General features: G+C 43.6%; 1 protein-coding gene across 1 annotated transcript in view; it reads right to left on the bottom strand.

The window, feature by feature from the left end:
• Positions 1–18,905, bottom strand: part of FRMD4B (FERM domain containing 4B) — a 283,767-nt gene that overhangs the window by 102,967 nt on the left and 161,895 nt on the right. Inside the window, exon 7 of the mRNA XM_040359088.1 lies at positions 15,754–15,776. Coding sequence (XP_040215022.1) covers positions 15,754–15,776 — 23 coding nt within the window. The remainder of the gene's footprint in view (positions 1–15,753; positions 15,777–18,905) is intronic.

The raw sequence follows: 18,905 nt of genomic DNA, 5'->3' as shown, positions 1-18,905 counted from the left end.
AAGCGCACAATTCTCATCTTTTTCTTTTACATTTATTATGCAGTGTCTTTTGAGTACACTACTAAGTGGTTGCAGCCAAGTTACGGTCACTATACATGTACTATAACTATATATTATATATATATTTTTTTATTTCTTTATTTCTTTCTGCGTTTATTTTCACTATATTCACTGGAGGTTGATGGTTTATATTTACTTAAAAATTAGAACATAGTAGCGCACAAGTTTTCTCTTATAAACACATGGTTTTCTAGAACATTGTATTTTTTTGCTATGAAAGTCAAGGCAAAAGGATCTAAAAAAGGAAAAAACATCTAAAGAGCAACAATAATGATCTGAAAAGCTTTTCAAATCTATCCAAATATTTGTCACCTTTTAGATCCGTCCAATGGTAGGTGTTTGCTTCTGCCAGAGGTTGAAAACTTCTGGATCAAGAGATGACCATCTCATCTAGCCAAGCAATCCTTTACTTTAAACAAATGTTTATAAGCTTTGTTGTATGAAAGTCAAAAGAACAGAAAGCCCAGTTCCAACTATGAAGAGCTTTAAGCGAAACTGGGTGTACTATGGAATGGATAATGTGACACTCATCTGATCCCTATATTATGTTTCTTTGTACGTAAACCGATCATTCCATAATGATATCTATGGGTGGTCTGCAACAATATAGACCTCTTGGACTGTAATTTTCCCAATAACCAACCATCCTGAGCTTTATGCCACGTACATACGATCGGAAATTACGACAAGAAAACCGCAGAATTTTTCTGACGGAATGTTGGCTCAAACTGGTCTTGCATACACACAAATCTTGATGGAAATTCTGACCGTCAAGAACACGGTGACGTACAAGACCTTAGATGAGCCAAGATCAATGAAGTTCAATAGGCAGGTCGGCTCTTCTGCTTGATTGTGAGCATGTGTTTTTTTTGCATACAGATGAGCGGATTTTCCGATAGGAACTTTTTCCGTCGGAAACCCGTTCTCAATCTATTGTTGGCGGAAATTCCGACAGCAAAAGTCCGGTGGAGCATACAGATGGTCGGAGTTTTCGGCCAAAAGCTCACATCGGACTTTTCTTGGCGGAATTTCCGATCGTGTGTATGCGGCATTAGACATACACTTTAATCAACAGGATAGAGATTCTTTTTCATGGTGAAACTACACTCTCTCTAATTTTCTGAATGAAAGCAAGGCTTTCACTGCACATCAGCCCACACCCTCCAGATGGATAGATTGTAGAAAATAATCTTATCGGGTCTCAATGCATGAAAGGATGGACAGATGTGTCAACACCCATTGCTCTTGGCAAGACAAATCCCTGACTATGTCCACCTTTAGTCATAAGGACAAAATCTGTTTAGACAGAGATGAATTTACCAGAAATTCTCCCAGTCTGAGTGAAAACAATCAAGGTTGTTAGTTTCTGTGTGTTTAGGTCAACGGGTTAATCCCCTTTCAGACTTAACCGAGTTAGTTGTAATGCATCACTTCAAGACATTGAGTCACCAGGTACATGTCACAAGAATTATGAATAGCAGTTGTAATCTAGCAGCCAAAACCTCCTGATTGAACGGACATCTTGAGCCACAGATCGCAGGTTGTCTGATGAAGACAGACTGGGCCACTTGGGTTACAAATGACTAGTAAATGTCTCTGCGGTATCGGAATGTCACTTAACAAATGCCAAGGTCATGTACTATCTAAGTATGAATAGCAATTCATCCTTGTTCAGATAGTGAACACTGACAAACCACTTTACATACCAGCCTAAATTGTTCACATTATCTACAAGGATTTAGTACTTAGCAGGCACATTATCTATGTATTGAGTTGTTATAATATCTTTAACTGGCTTTTGTTCACAACAATGTGTTTTCTGCAGCACCCAGAATGGAATACAACAGTGGTGTACTAAAGGTTGGGTCAGGAAATGGCTGTAGGACTATGGGTACTCAGGGACCTATTCACATACGACATGAACGACTGATCCCGGAGAAAAAAAAAACCTGCAATCGGGTTGGATTTTCCCAACCAATTGCTGTTGCCAAAAAAAAAAAAAAGAAGGGAAAGAAAAAACAAGCTTGTGCTAGGGACAGCTTCACCGAGCGTAAAGAATGCATGCTAAGCTAATGGAAGCATCCCAATTGATACACCAATTGTTCTACTTTACAACTGTATATGTGGCAGATATCTCTTGTCTACGGGCATCAATTATGAACCCAATTATTTTTATATACCGTATTTATCTGCGTATACCGCAAACTTTTTTGCCCTGAAAATCAGGGCAAAATCGTGGGTGCGCGGTATACTCCGATACCCGCTTTCCCGCGCCGACATATACCGAGCGCAGTACACTCGGGTATAGTCGGACAGTCTTGGCTCCTTCCGCGCTCACGTCCTGGACGTACAGGATGTCAGCGCGAGAGTTGCCGAGCATTGCCGACAATACGCGAGTGTACTGCGCTCTGTATATGTCGGCGCAGTATTCAAACTCGGCGCAGGAAACGAGCGGGGAGGACGCCGCAGAAGGACGCTGGACCCGACGAAGAGGACACCCGAAGCCGCAGAAGGACGCCGGACCCGACGAAGAGGACACCTGAAGCCGAAGACGAACCCGACGAGGCCGCCGCGCAAGACACCAAAACTGTAAGTACAAAAAAAAAAAAATTTCCACAGGATTGGGGGCAACTTTAGGGGTGCGCGGTATACGCGGGAGCACGTTATACCGCGATAAATACGGTATGTGTAAAATCAGTCTAAAATAGAACCGTGGCCACGATATAGACCAGGGGTACTCAACCAGGGTTCCCCCCAGAGTTTGCTAGGGGTTCCTTGAGCAATAGGCAATTTCTGCCTCTCAGATGAGTAACCACTGACACCAATGTTTTTTTTAGCCATCTGTAAAGGGGGGGGGGGGGGGATGCATCCCAAAAACCACAAATTTTAGCAGCATTCTTGCCACTTACCATCACTCTAATTTACTGTGAGCTGTAAATAAAATAATTAAAGTGATTGTATGGGTTAATTTTTTTTATTTAAAAATAACAAACATGTTATACTTGCCTCCACTGTGCAGTTCGTTTTGCACAGAGCGGCCCCGATCCTGCTGTTCTCGGGTCCCTCTGTGGCTCCTCCCCGCAATAGCTAACCCCCTCTATGGGAATCTCTATCCAAATGAGGTTAGCTTGCGGGCACGCTCCCTGTCATACACAACAGACTGTGTCTATGGACGCAGTGTATGACTCGGTCCCGGCAACCGCGTCATTGGATGTGATTGACAGCAGCGCGAGCCAATGGCTGTGCTTCGATCAATCTATCCAATCAACGGCAAGACTCTGTGGAGAAGAGGACGCCAGGGGATGCGCACAGCAGGTAAACGGGCTCAGGTGGGGGGGGCTCCATCATTGCCAGGTGTTTTTCCACCATAAGGCATAGGATGCATCGAGATGAAAAAACACAAATCTTTACAACCCCTTTAATTCAGGGTTTCCCTGAAGCAAAAACGTTTTTCGAGGGTTCCTCCATGTTAAGGTTAGGTTGAGAAAAGCAGATAGATATGTAGCGCTCACCCCCGAAGGAGCCGCTGGTTATAGATTGGGATGGCCTGTTACCTCTGTGAGCATCTAGGGTAGATGATGAGAGCTTTGATATTTACATATTGTAATAACAAGTAAATAAACTAGCTCTCACAAACCTTTGTAACTAGAGGCTCTGTGGAACTCATCCTCAAATCTCGCAGGCCAAGCTTTTCAGTTTTACTTTCACTTTCTCTGTAGCGCAGCCCATTCTTCCCAGTATTTAGCAGATTGGCAGCCATCTAATCCATAATGTAAACCCAGGGCAGGTGAAAACGAAAAGGGGATAAGATTAACAGAGTGCCGAGACCAGAATTGAGCAAATTCATTATATCTTTTGTGAATGTTGAGGATGGACACTCCACAGTGCCAAGTTACAAAGGCCATTGAGGTCTTGAATTAAAGGGAGCCTCACTGGGTTACTTGTAAAGATGTCCAAGCTGTAAAAGAAAGGCATCTATATTTACTTTTCCAGCACCCCAGGTCTTCAAGCACTGTCGCTTTGCTGTTCCCTGTGCAGGTTTTCCACACTTCCAGGTGTGTCCAAACTCTCCCTACAAACTCAGTTTATGAGGACGGAGGAAAAGCCTATTACGGAACGGACATCCGTTTTTTTACCCAAATATACCACAAAGCAGCATGTGAAACAATGCATACTGGGGAAGAGCAAAGTCTTATGGGAGATTAGGGGGAAAAAAATAAAAAAATAAATAAAAGGGGGAACGTCTGTGTGAAAGAATCCTTACATACAATTTGATAAAGTATTACATATAAAAGTATAATCTAAAATACATAAAAAGCTCATACAGCTGGTGATAGAAAATCCTTTAGAATATATAATAAAATAATTATATATTATGCTAATTAAATGTGACCTAATGGCACACATAGCCGTTTCGATCAAATAAATAATAATTTCTACCTTTGATTTTCAAGCAAGGTTCTCATGAAACAAGACACCCATTATAAAATTATAGTAAATACATTCCATGATGTCCCAAGAATCATTGCAATTATGCATCCCGCTGACTCTACACTTTTTCTAGAAGTGTTACATCTTTTATTGAGTCATTCATGTGGCTTGTGTTGTGTTGTGGACTGGGTCGGTGCCAATGTTTTGTTAGTGTGACAAGGATGTAGACCCCCTTTAAAAATAGCCGCGCTCCTTACAATCCTTGGCTTTTGGCCAGTTGAGAATATTGTAATAGATCAGACCACAAGACAGGTTATGCCTCCCTAATTGTGTCTAGAACCGTATTATAGTACATGCCAGGAAGCCTACATCATACGTCTACATATTTATGTATAGCGTATGTCATCATCTTCTACTTGCTTTGTCTGCAGTTTCATGAACAGTGTTCCTAAATGATGGCCGAGACAAGGCGGTTATCATTTGGGGTGGATCGGTGTAGACAAGGTGTATTGCGCACAAATATAAATAAAAAGGATCAGGGTGGATGCGTTTTTTTTTTTATCATTGTTCTATGAACTCAAAAACTCCCATGGACTGGCAATTTTTTTTAAACCAAATCCCTCTGTCTTTTGTTTGTCTGATGTACAAAATTTCTATACACAAAAAAAACAAGAAAAAAATTTATATATATATATATATATATATATATATATATATATATATATATATATATATATATATATACACACACACACACAATATATAATATAGAGGTTAAATGAAACCCATATATATATATATATATATATATAAATAAATAAAATAATAATAATAAAAATGGGTTTCATTTAACCACTTCCTGCCTGTACGACGTCATATGACATCCTGGACTATGAGTGGATATAATTGAATGAATGCGGACAGCCGCAGCCGTCATTCAGACATTTTTTTTTTGAGCTGGCGATTCCCTGCAAAGCAAAAAGCAATCATAGCGGCTGTTTAACTGCTTGATTGCTTTTACAGACGGCGGGAGGGGATGGCCCCCACCACCATCCCTGTGCTTCTCTCGCCTGTGCAGAGTCAGAGAATGAATCTGGCGGCGGTTTACCATAGAGCTGGCCATGGACCACATGGTCCCCGGCCAGCTCTGTGAGCCTCCAAGGCCAGAAGCGACATCATGATGTCACTTACAGCACCGGCAGATGGAAACACTGCCTTTGTTACTGGAAAGCCTGAGATCGTTTTTTTTTTTTTTTTATCTCAGGCTTCCCAGCATAAAAGGAGAGATCTGGGGGGGCTTATAGACGTCAGATCTCTCTCCGTAAAGAGGACCTGTCATGCCCATTCCTATTACAAGGGATGTTTACATTCCTTGCAAAAGGAATAAAAGTGATATAAAAATATATAAAATATATAAAAAAAAAAAAAAAAAAAAAAAAAAGAGAAGGAGGAAAAGTGTACAAATAATAATAAAAAAAATAAATAAAAATAAAATATATACTGTATATATATATATATAGTTAAAGCCCCCGTCCCCTCGTGCACAGAAGCGAATGCATACATAGATTGCGCCCCATTAGGAAACGCTGTTCAAACCATACATGTGAAGTATTGACGCAAAAGTTAGAGTGAGAGCAATAATTCTAGCACTAGACCCTCTTCACAATGGAGCCAGTTCGCACAGCTCCGGGGAGGCCGCGGTCCTCATTTGGAAAGGACCTGTGCGTCTTTTGATATAATTCAGGTGCCAATTCAGGCTAAAATTCGGACCTGAATATGTGAACAGACACGCATCGGACCCCATGCTGTGAGCCGCGGGCGCAGCATGTGTAAACAGAGCCTAAGCTGAAAGGCAGTGCCCGGGGGTGTTCAGTATTTTGGAGCTTCAAGCACTGAAATGTTCTGGTATGAATGGTTTAGATTGGACCATCATGTTAGCACTAGGAATACAATTATGTAAAAGGGGTCACTATCACACCTGTTTCCATTCCCCCTTCTCTTTTTTTTTTTAGTCTCAAAGATTAGAAAGGCCTGTGCAGACTGGAAAATTACCACTTCAGATCTGACCCCGTCAATCTAAAGAAATTTCATTACAGATATAGAGCTTTGACGCATGACATGTCATTCTTCAATCAATACACACAAAGCCAACACTCAGAGGTGAATGGGCTGTAAAAAGATAACAGATTACAAAAGGCACCCACACCTTTCACCTGGGGAAGAGAGAAATCTACGTTCCCAAATACTTCATTATGGACAGCTGACCTTGACGGGATTAAAAACGCACATTGTATAGTCAGGTTATTATGCCCAGAGACAGTCAGCGCTGAACCTTGGGAAATATTGATGTGTTGGTCGCATAAAAGAACTTCTTGTGAATTAATCTTTTGTTAATCTCGGCACGTTTCCTAAACATAACTTGTTTATTTAAATATTAACTTTTTTCACAAGGTTATCACACGATTACAGATCAGATTGTTTCATAAAGGGTTCAACACAGGGATCGTAATTGTGTGCCATCTTAAGAGCCTCTATGGGAATGTTTGACCATTCTTCCAGAAGGGAACTTGTGAGGTCAGGCACTGATGTTGGACGAGAAGGCCTGGCTCACGGTCTCCGCTCTAATTCATCCCAAAGGTGTTCTATCGGGTTGAGGTCAGGACTCTGCAGGCCAGTCAAGTTCCTCCACCCCAAACTCACTCATCCATGTCTCTATTTACCTTCCTTTGTGCACTGGTCCAAATCATTTGGTGGAGGGGGAATTATGGTAAAATAAATCAGGGGTTTGGTTTGGCCCTTTGGCCCGGCGTAAGCATATTAAGACATTTTGGATAATTTCATGCTCCCAACTTTGTGGGAACAGTTTGGGGATGGTCCCTTCCTGTTTCAACATGACTGCCCACGAGTGCACAAAGCAAGAAGATGGGGGGGGGGGGGGATTTGTGTTGGAAAGGGGAATTTGGGGGCAGCAGGCGGGTAAGTATTATACAAGTGAGGGGGGGGGGGGGGGGGAGAGAAGATTTGTGCTAAAAAGGGGCATTTGGATTTTTGCTAAAAGGGGGTAGATTTGTACCGGAAGGAGTGGGAATTTATGCTTAGGGGGCAAGCATGCAGATTAATGCTCGGTGATTTTGTGTGGGGGGGGGGGGGGATTTCTAGCCCAAGCCCAACATTTTTTTAAGCCAATTAGCACCTCAGGCTCTAATAATGAGCTTAAAAAATAAATTATATATATATTAAATTAAGAAAAAAATAATAATTATTAAAATCCATGCATCCGGTTCCCTACATGTAGATTAGGGGCTGGGCACATGGATTAGGGGGCCGCACCCCATATGGACGGGCTTCTACTGCTTAAACCAAGGATCCAATTGCTGTAGAAGTGCAAAACACTAAGCCACTGTGCTACCTGTGCTACCTACCCGTTCTGTTCATCGTCACCACCTACGGCAGGGGTCTCAAACTAGCGGCCCTCCAGTTGTTGCGAAACTACAAGTCCCATCATGCTTCTGCCTGTGGGAGTCATGCTTGTAACTGTCAGCCTTGCAATGCCTCGTGGGACTTGTAGTTTTGCTGAAGGGCCGCCAGTTTGAGACCCCTGACCTGCGGGCTTCAATTTGTTTACCGACGTTGACGCTGGATGCCTTTTACCAAGCAGGATATTTGTGCCCCGGACACAAAGTGAGCCTTGTGAGTGGTTTGAACAGCATGACTACCATAACAGCAATTTTCCACGGTTAGATCAAATCTCATCAGGGTCACTATAAGGCCAGAGACAGCTGCCAAAATGAGGCACCCAATCACAAGCAATTTATGAGCTGCGGATGAGCAGAACAGGCCAGAAGGCAACTTTCAAGATGCCACATTTATGACTTGGTGGGAGATAATAAATAGGCCATACATGTGTGGAGGTATCATTGAGCCGTGCATCAGGTACAACGTAGCAGAGGAGTGGCTACCAACAATGCATAGTTTGTAAAGCGGTTGGGTACTGAATTACGTATCAACTGCTTTCCTTATTCAAAGAAAGCAGAATGAGAATTTGACAGCCTTTATTGTGGTGGAAAAACCTCTTGCACACTAGAATGAGTGCTTGGGTCTAGGTCAACCTGTGCCCAGTATGATGCGACAATCCCCTGAGTTGTGGTTGCTTCCAACCACTGGTTGGCCGAGGTTCTAGGTACCGAACCAGCAAACTGGTGGGGTAGCAAATAGACATGTGCACACTGAAATATTTTGTTTCGGAATTTCGTTTTCGTCCGAAAAATAAAAAATGTTTTACTCCCAAAAATTTGTTTTTATTTTGTTTAGTTAAAAAATGCATTCGTCCGAAAATCCAAATTAAGATCGAATCTGTCAATTGAAGGCTTATGGTGTCCTTCGAATGTTCTAAGAAAATTCAACGAAGCAGCTAAAAGATTTGACGCCGCAATTGTACATTTCCGGTCGAATGCTCTGTCCACAAGCTATAGTAGAAGTCTAATGTTGTATGACTAGTAATAATTATCATCATTACTAGTCTACCAACATTAGAATTCTTCTATAGCCTATAGGCGGAGCATTTGACCGTAAATGTCCGCTCGCAGCGATCGTATGTTTTTAGCTGCTTCGTTGAATTTTCAGGTCTCTATAATGTCGAATCTTTTCTCTCTATGTCGAATAATCTTGGACTAATAAGGTTAGGCACATTCAACCACAGGTTCAATAGACACAGATCGCCATTGTCACTGTCATGTCGAACCTATATTAGGGGCGGACTGACAACTCATTGGGCCCCCGGGCAATAAGAGATTATGGGGCCACACAGTATACACACAGAAAAGGTACTGGAGAGGCGGGGCAGCTATAATCTTGCCAAAAAAAAGAAGAAGAAGATTTTTACATACTGTCCCTGGTTTTACTGAGGCTGGGAACCCTGATGGGGCCCCCCCCCCCCCCCCTAGTGGCATGGGGCCCTTGGGCAGTGCCCGAATGGTCAGTCCGCCCCTGATCTATATCGAGCTGTAGTCGCAACAAAACGAAAATAAAGCCTTTTTTTAGGTCGGATCCTTCGGATTTTGGATTCTGCACGTTAGTTATAACGAACGTGAAAATTCCTGAAATTTGGACGAAAACGAATGCACATGTCTAGTAGCAAGTGATATATAAAACAAGGTGCAGGTTAGGGCAGAGAACATATAAATGTGTTAGTAATTGAGACTTTAGGCCCTCTTTAAAATAGCTACTTACGTGTGCGTATGGGGAATAGCTGGTCCTAAAGCAACACTGACATTTAATCTCCTAATTGATTTTTGCAAATCAATACTACTTAATCTGTTCTCTGCGATAACGGAGACAAAACGTTAGAATCACTTCCGATGTGACACAGCTACAGGACAGGGTCACTATTGATGAACGATCAGGAGCTTCCACAATTGGGTAGAAAGAGGCTGGGATGGGCAATGCTGGGAGTCCCTGGTTTGCCAAATCACAAGCTCGGAATTAAAGTGGACCTATCATCAGATATTGATTTTGGTATTCAGGGCAAGGAATGTGTAAATGTAACACTTCCAGGTATTTATTATCCCTCCCAAAGAACTTTACCCCGACAATGCCTTCATTTGCTTGTCTCTCCAGAAGGACAGAGACATTTTTATTCAGCCATGATTGGCATGCACTGGGCCGAGATGCCGGCTAAGGCTCCATTCACATCTAGGCGACAAAACGCCCGACGCTTGTGCCGCTAGAGGGGGAAATTCCCATTGCTGTCTATGGAGATGGTTCACATCTCATAGACACCGTACGCCTGTCGCCTGAAAAAAAGTCCCGGACCCTTTTTTTCAGGAGACATTGGCGTTCGCCCATTGACAGCAATGGGAAGAATTTGAAAAAAAAAAAAAAAAAAAAAAAAAGATACACTATCCGCAGCAAAATACGCTGCGTACGCGGCGGCGTTGCTTGTCGCGGAGATGTGAATGGAGCCTTAGAGATGACGCAATTATGTACATCTCAGTGTCTGAGCACAAATGTCTGACACAGATCAGTCGCTGCTGCAGCCTGATCATTGGAAGGACAGGAGACCAAGGAAATGCTTCCTCCTGCCTGCAGCAGACTTATTATATAATCTCAGCCTAGGCAAAGTCACTGGCTAGAGCGCCAGAACTGCGGTTTAATGATACAATTTGAAAAGTAAAATGTAGTGTTGTTATATATTGTGACATGTCAGGAATTTGATCACTCACCGAAAAGGTCCACTTTAATCATTTCAGAAAGCTAGGCGGCAACAGCAATTAGGGAGTTTATTTTACTTTATTTTATTTTTTTAAAACAGCAGACAAGTGGCCTGATGTACCCCAACAATGCAAAGCCAAAAAATACTGGGCAGGTGGGTCATATTCCCATATACAATTCCATGGAATCTTTAAAAGCCTATAAACTGTAAAAAACAGACCAAGGCCCAGATTCTCAAAAAAGCGCCTATCTTTAGGCGGGTGTAGCGTATCTCAGATATACTACGCCGCCGTAACTTAGAGTGGAAGGTCCCGTATTCAGAAACAACTTCCGCTCTAAGGTAAGGCGGTGTAGTGTATCTGACACGGCGTAAGCCCGCCTAATTCAAACTAGGCTGGTAGGGGGCGTGTTGTATGTAAATGTTTTGTGACCCCGCGTAAATGACGCTTTTATCGAATGGCGCATGCTCAGTATCACGTCGAATTTTCAAAGTAAATTACGCTCGCTCAATGCTTAGGCGACGTGAACATAACCTACGCCCAGCCCCATTCACGGACGACTTACGCAAACGACGTAAAACACGACGCTGTTCGGACGTTTCCGACGTCCATACCCAACATGACTTACCCCTGCTTTATAAGGGATAACTTTACGCCGGTCCGACGCCTTACGTAAACGACGTATCTTGATACGCCGGGCACACGTACGTTCGTGAATCGGCGTATCTAGCTAATTTGCTAATTCTACGCGGAAATATACGGAAGCGCCCTATCGGCCAGCGTAAATATGCACCCTAAGATACGACAGCGTAAGAGACTTACGCCGCTCGTATCTAGGCAACTGTGAGGCGTATCTGATTCTATGAATCAGGCGCGGAGATGCGACGCCTCACACTCAGAGTTACGACGGCGTATCTCGAGATACGCCGTCGTAACTCCTTTGTGAATCCGGGCCTAAGTATTGACCCCAAGCATTCTAGTTAGTTAAAAAAAACAAAAAAAAACAACCTAGTGCATTTGGATATACTTTGTATAACATAAAGAGGGTGCTATATAAATCCTGTATTATAATATTCATAAAATAGCATTAATAAAGCGTTCTAGTCTCCCTTTAAATAATATATATATATATATATATATATATATATATATATATATATATATATAAAAAAGTACATTCCCCCTTAAAAAGGGAGACTATAATGCTTTATTTATGCTATATAATCCTTTTTTTTTTTATATTATAATACAGGATATATATAGCGCCATCTTTCTTTTATACAAAGTATATCCAAATGCACTAGAGTTTCTTTTTTGTTTGTTTTTTTGAAGAAAGCACAGCAGAAGAGGTTTCATTTTACACTTTGTCTCTCTAATTGAAACATTAGATACATTTATTGTAATAGGCAGGCAGAGAGAGGCTGGGTTCACACTACTACACTACTTTCATCCTACTTTGCTCTGTGTTCAATGTTTCCCTATGAGAGCGTCTTGTAGCGTCCTACACAAGTCCGTCCGACTTTGAAAATGCTCCCTGTACTACTTTTGGTCCTACATTGATCCTACTTCAGGCCCATTGAATATCATTGAAGTCGGACCAAAGTAGTATCCTGTTCATGAAAGTAGGATGGATGTAGGACCAATGTAGGATAAATGTAGGACCAATGTAGCAGAGCAAAGTAGGATGAAAGTAGTGTAGTAGTGTGAACCCAGCCAGAGGGAGAGGTATAATGAGTCACTGCTCATTCACATGTGTGTATAAAACTGCAACTTGAGCTACTGAGCTCTGTATGAAGCTGTGTTGGACAGGCAGGAGGTGAGTCATTGCTCTGGCTCACTAGTTTGAGCTACTGAGCTTTGCAAACAGCAGGCTTTTTTTGCACAGGAAAAGGAGGGGTGTTAGGACAAGCCTAGAAAAAAAAAAAAAAAAAGGGAAAAAGCCAACCTGCTGGATGAAAATGCAAATACATATTTCATACAGTGTGTTTTATATTTAACTCATTAAAAAGAAAAGAAAAAAAAAAACCCCACACACTACGTTTTTTGTATTGTTTTTTAACACGAACCATAATAAAGTAAATACATAAAAGACACATTTAGATTCTCTTTTACAAAGTGGTTTGGGCTAAATCTGCATATACAGCATGGCAGAGTATGTTGGGACGTGCTTTTTTAATGACAGGTAATGGAGTTAGCTGGGCAGTCTCAAGTTCAAATGTTCACAGATTATTAATCTGCCAGGCCACCGACACAGCGTGGGCAGCAGGTCTTTCCCTTCCATTATCAGCCCTTCGCTCTGGTGGTGAGAGCGGGAACCGGGTGAATCATTAACAGGCCCGTGACTGACCTTTATGATCTGTATTTGCTCAGTGTGTTAAACCTAATGCCTCCATCCACCTCAAATATAAAAAAAGGTTTTCTCCAAGACTTTAGTTCCTGGAGTATGTTTGTCAAGGAGAAAGTGAATTAAAGGGTAAACACAGCCAAAAAAAGCTTGGGGTAAACCAGCAATTTATGAGCCGCGTGCCAACGCACAGAAGGGGCGGGGCCAGTGTAGGCTCAACAAATGCAAAGTAAATGAACAACTTTGACATTGTGTGTGCAGACAACCTAATCTGGGCTTTTAGTTCTCAGAGACATACATCATGGACTGAGTCACTTTTCTATATTTTTATCCCAACAGTCTTGGCTGCTCTCCTTTAAATGCATTCAGTTTAATTCAATATCAACAGACTTCCATTATCTCTGGTGAGTGCGCAGAAACAAAAAGGATTCCTCAACAGACAAAATAAATAAATAAAAAATCTGAAGGATCTTCCGGTTTATTTGGAAGCTGAGCAAGTACAGAACTTTACCTAGCTTGTTATAATATGCTCCTGGAACATTTATTTATATTACTAGATTGCTAGTTCCTTTGGCTTGAAAAGATATATTTGAAGCCAAAAATGTTTAGAGAAGGTAAGGATTAAAACACCGGTCAGGCCTTTATTTGCTGGTTACCTATCCAGTTGGAGAGATCTCCCTTTAACAGGAAGTAAGAGGACCCCCCCCCCCCCCAGGTGTCACCAAACAGGTATCGGCAGAGGAAATAGCGCCTGTAAAGTGACTGAAAAACGCTTCCGCTGCAGTCCCAGTGTGAAAGACTGAGTGCTTTCACACTGGGGCGCTGCCAGGGCGTTACAAAAAGTCCTCCAAGCAGCATCTCTGTTTTAAAAAAACGGCCCACTGAGCCATCGGCCCACCGGGAAACTCCCTGTAGTCCCTATGGCCAGTCCATCCCTGAACCCCAGTGGAAGTTCCTGCGATGAGCTGCGAGAGGTAGCCCCATTCAAAGCAATGGGAGGCTGCCAGGACTCATAGCCAGTCGCACCCACTTGCATGAAATCTCCCATGCAGCGATCACACGTGAGCGATGGTCTTGGAAGCTGGCAGCACTGCAGATGGGAGACATGGGCCGCCGGGAAGTAGGAGAAACTTTGGACTGCACAGGGTGATTAGGGTGTGCCCAGGCATAGGCACGATATCCCTTATGAACAAACTTACACTTAGAACCTGAACTTAGACTCAATTTAGATCAGATTTTATCAATCATCCAGGGCGGAAATTTATCGATTGTGCTTTGTTCTTGAATTTAAACGCATTTCGATTTCTAGAGGGATCATTTGAACGCGTTTCGATGTCTAGAAGGATCAATGTTTTTTCACTAATTGAAGTAGCTATATCATTTAAAAGAACTTAAAGAGGGGCAAATAGGAGGAGATGTTCAATGCTAGGGTGTACATATACTTTAGAGCCCAGATTCACGTAGGGCGGCGTAACTTTGTGTGTGCGTAGCGTATCTTATTTACGCTACGCCGCCGCAACTTAGAGAGGCAAGTGCAGTATTCACAAAGCACTTGCGTCCTAAGTTACGGGGGCGTAGCGTAAATGGGCCGGCATAAGCGCGTGTATTTTAAAGTAGGCAGGTTGTGGGCGTGTTGTAATTAAATTAAGCGTGACCCCATGTAGATGCATGGCCGAACGAACGGCGCATGCTCAGTATCATGTCGAATTTACGCCGGCTCAATGCCTGTGACGTGAACGTAACCTACGCACAGCCCCATTCACGTACGACTTACGTAAACAACGTAAAAAGATACGCTTGTTCCGACGTCCATACCTTGGATGGGCTGCGCCTCCTAGAGAGCAGCTTTATCTTTACGCCAGCGTATGTCTTACGTAAACGGCGTAACTAATCCTTGCGACGTACGTACGTAAGTACGTTCGTGAATCTGCGTATCTACGTCATTTTCATATTCTAGGCGTAAATCAACGTACACGCCCCTAGCGGCCAGCGTAAATATGCAGCTAAGATACAATGGCGTAGGAGACTTACGCCGGCCGTATCTTAGCAACAGATAAGCATATCTCAGATTGAGAATACGCTTATAGATACGACGGCGCCGCATTCGGACTTACGACGGCGTATCTACTGATACGCCGCCGTAAGTCTTTGTGAATCCAGGCCTAAATGTTCGGTTCTAGATCTGCAATTTGCTTTTATTGGCCCTTTGAGCAAAGCAAAGTCACTTTTTGTGAAGGCGATAGATAGATAGATAGATAGATAAAAAAAAAAAAAAAAAAAAAAAAAAGGGAAAGAAGGAAAGAAAGAAAGAACACACCACACACACCCTAAAATTAATATCCAGGATTGGAACAGAAGCCTTTTTCACTGCTAGACCTGAAGTTAATAGTATAATGAACAAGCAGGGAATTAATTAGACCCCAAGATGACAGACAGCTCGAAGCGCGCAGTGTCTCGCTGAGCTCATGTATTTTGGGCTGAAACCTAGGAGATCTTATCCAAGCCTATTTTTGGACTGACAGCGCATTTTCCTCAGCCGCCCCCCCCCCTTTCCGTCTGCCGACCTCTCGCCCTCTGTTCTCCAGGCACAGCGCAACATGCCCTGGAGGGAGACTCTGCGTCACAAGTAGACTCTGGCATCTATGCCTACCATTGACAAACCAGTGTGAGGCAAGAACGTACAAGACAAACGAGACGGTGATTAATTACCTGCTGTAGTCTCCTCGAGCCTCCTGCAAAAAAAGAAATAAAATTAGTTAAAGTATATCTAAACCAAAGAACAAAAATATAACATTTTGCAGATTCCCATCCTTAGATGTGGAGGCTGCATTTGTTTTCTTTTTCAGGTTTTTATTTACTTTCACTAGCTGGATCAATACTTCTTGTCAATACTCATTTACTGTACTGTATTTATGGAGAAGTAATGTCACCTTAGGACAGAAGGTGTGTTCTTATCTTATAGATCACATGCGTCAAACACCCATGGCCCTCCCACCCAGAACATGGCGGACCTCCATTCCTCCACCTCCAACCCTTTGCTCCTGCTCCCCGCTGTCACTTGTTAACACAGAAGCCGTCTGTTTACAAGGGACAACTTTTCTCTCAGCAGCTCCTTGATCTTACAGATCTCTTCAGGTGCTCACGGCAGGGCATGACAGCAGGTGTGAATCAGGTCCAAATTTTTGCCTCAATTCACATCTGAACCAAACCCAAACGCTTACAGGACCCTTTTGGAATGCGGACCGCGGCCGCCCCGGACATGTGTGATCCGGGCTCCATTGAGAGTCGGTCACATTTGCAATTCATGTGAATAAATCCACATCCAATTCAGGGTTCAGCTTATACAGGGTTGAAGACTTTCTCCCTGCCCCCAAGTGATGCCTGTGTGGCCAATCACAAACCCCTGTGCTGTAATAAGGAAGGAATAAAAGCAGTGGCATTGAGTCCATAAGGGGCACATGGGCGCCGCCCCCTCTCTCCTGGCACCGTTCTACTACCATAGATAGAGTCATGCAATGCATGACTCTATGGTCGCCGCTGACACCCCCTATTTAGGTGCCCAGTCCCTTTTTGGGTGCGGGCACCTTAATTACAGCAGCGGGGGTGTTTTTTTGGAAGCACCTGATTAGAGCCATAGGTTCTAATAGTCGCCCAAAAAGGTGAACAGCGGGCGCCATGCTGGGGGCAGGGGCGGACTGACAACTCATGGGGCCCCCGGGCAATAGAAGATTATGGGGCCCCTGGGCTTACAGATGGCCACCATGCCAGGAGGTAGTGCAGAGGCAGGGCAGCTAAAATCTTGGGATTTTCACATCAAAAGCACGTCAGTTTTGTACATATCAGGGACAGATGTAAAAAAAAAAAAAAAAAAAAAAAAAAAAACAAACACACACACACACACACACACACACACACACACACACACACACACACACAAACACATATTTTTACATACTGTCCCTGGTTTTACTGAGCCTGGCAACCCTGATGGGGCCCCCCCTAGTGACATGGGGCAGTGCCCGAGTGCCTCAATGGTCAGTCCGCCCCTGGCTGGGGGTTCGCTGTTCACTCTGCTGTGTGTTAGCAAAGTGAAGAAATACGCTTTGGTAACACTAAACCGCCTCTCAGACAATCAGGTTCCCGGGTCTGCTGCCTGTCACCTGATCTGCTGAAACATCAGGCACTGTGATTGGACGCCTGAGAGAGGACGGAAGACGACATGAAGGACATGCAGGACAGCGCTGCTGACACGCTCCGAGACAGGCAAGTGTCAGGCAGCATTTGATGGGGCACAATAGCGGCAATTGATAGGCACACTGGCAGCATTTGATGGGGCACAGTAGGGGCAAACGATGGGGCACAGTAGGGGCAAACGATGGGGCACAGTAGGGGCAAACGATGGGGCACAGTAGGGGCAAACGATGGGGCACAGTAGGGGCAAACGATGGGGCACAGTAGGGGCAAACGATGGGGCACAGTAGCGGCAAACGATGGGGCACAGTAGCGGCAAACGATGGGGCACAGTAGCGGCAAACGATGGGGCACAGTAGCGGCAAACGATGGGGCACAGTAGCGGCAAACGATGGGGCACAGTAGCGGCAAACGATGGGGCACAGTAGCGGCAAACGATGGGGCACAGTAGCGGCAAACAATTGGGGCACAGTAGCGGCAAACAATTGGGGCACAGTAGAGGCAAACAATTGGGGCACAGTAGCGGCAAACAATTGGGGCACAGTAGCGGCAAACGATGGGGCACAGTAGCGGCAAACGATAAGGGACAGTAGCGGCAAACGATAAGGGACAGTAGCGGCAAACGATAAGGGACAGTAGCGGCAAACGTCAAAAATTGAGCACCAGCCGCCACTGAATAAAAGTGAGCTATGTGCTCAGAGGCAAGAAAGGAAAGTATGTGCAGCTGGTAGGCCCCCCCCCCATGAATGAAGTGAACCTGTTGCTTTGCCCTGCATGAGCATGCCACAGGCTGGCTTTAGATGCCTTAAAAGTTAATGAAGTTTGATGAAGCAAGGCCAAGATCTCTGTTGATAACGAAGTTTAAATAAAAAATATATAGCGGATGACTGTAACATTTACCGACATTCTTCAATTCTGATCTCTATCCTTTAGACAAACTACCTCTACCATACCAGAGTAGGGAGGTCATGAAATATTTATATTCCCGGGCTGGCTCACAACCTGTGCACTATGCAGAATTTAATATTTATAAGTTTTCTGCATCGTATAAAAGGACCGGCCGGTCTAGAGAGACTGATGTAACAGTGTAGGACTTGTTTTTGATACAACGCACAGGACCCGTCTCATCAGTGCTGCGATCTTGAAACTCTGGAATGGAAAATATGTCACCACATCTGGGTGTCAAAGAGAATCTTATCTACAAGTTTGATGCATCTTTCAAACTCCCAGCAGACTTGGAATAAATGGTGCACTATCTCAAAGCATTCTGGAATAACAAAATGTGTTTAAATGTACACAGATCACAAGGAATTTAAGTTGCCCGTAGATTTAAAGCACACCTGTCATAAAGATAACAAAAAAAGAACATAACCCCCCCTTAGCTGCATAGAAGGCACGCTCATCTCAGCATTATGAGTTATTGACTGCCTCCCCTCTGTGCCATGGCAGCCCCTTGAAACACATGAACATCTGGAGCAGGGTTTCTCAACCAGGGTACAATTTAACCCATGGGTTCCTCCAGGGGTTGCTGGGGGGGTTCCTTGAGCAATTTCTCCCTCTCAGATCAGTTCTCACTGACACTATTGATCTTTTTAGCCATCTGCAAGGGGGAAATTATTCCCAATGAACACAAGTGTAAGGAGCATTCTTCTCACTGACCATTACACTAA

This window comes from Rana temporaria, chromosome 7 (genome assembly GCF_905171775.1).
Source record: "Rana temporaria chromosome 7, aRanTem1.1, whole genome shotgun sequence".
Lineage (NCBI taxonomy): Eukaryota > Metazoa > Chordata > Amphibia > Anura > Ranidae > Rana > Rana temporaria.
Note: the sequence above shows the minus strand (reverse complement) of the source record. Positions and strands in the feature narration are given on the sequence as shown.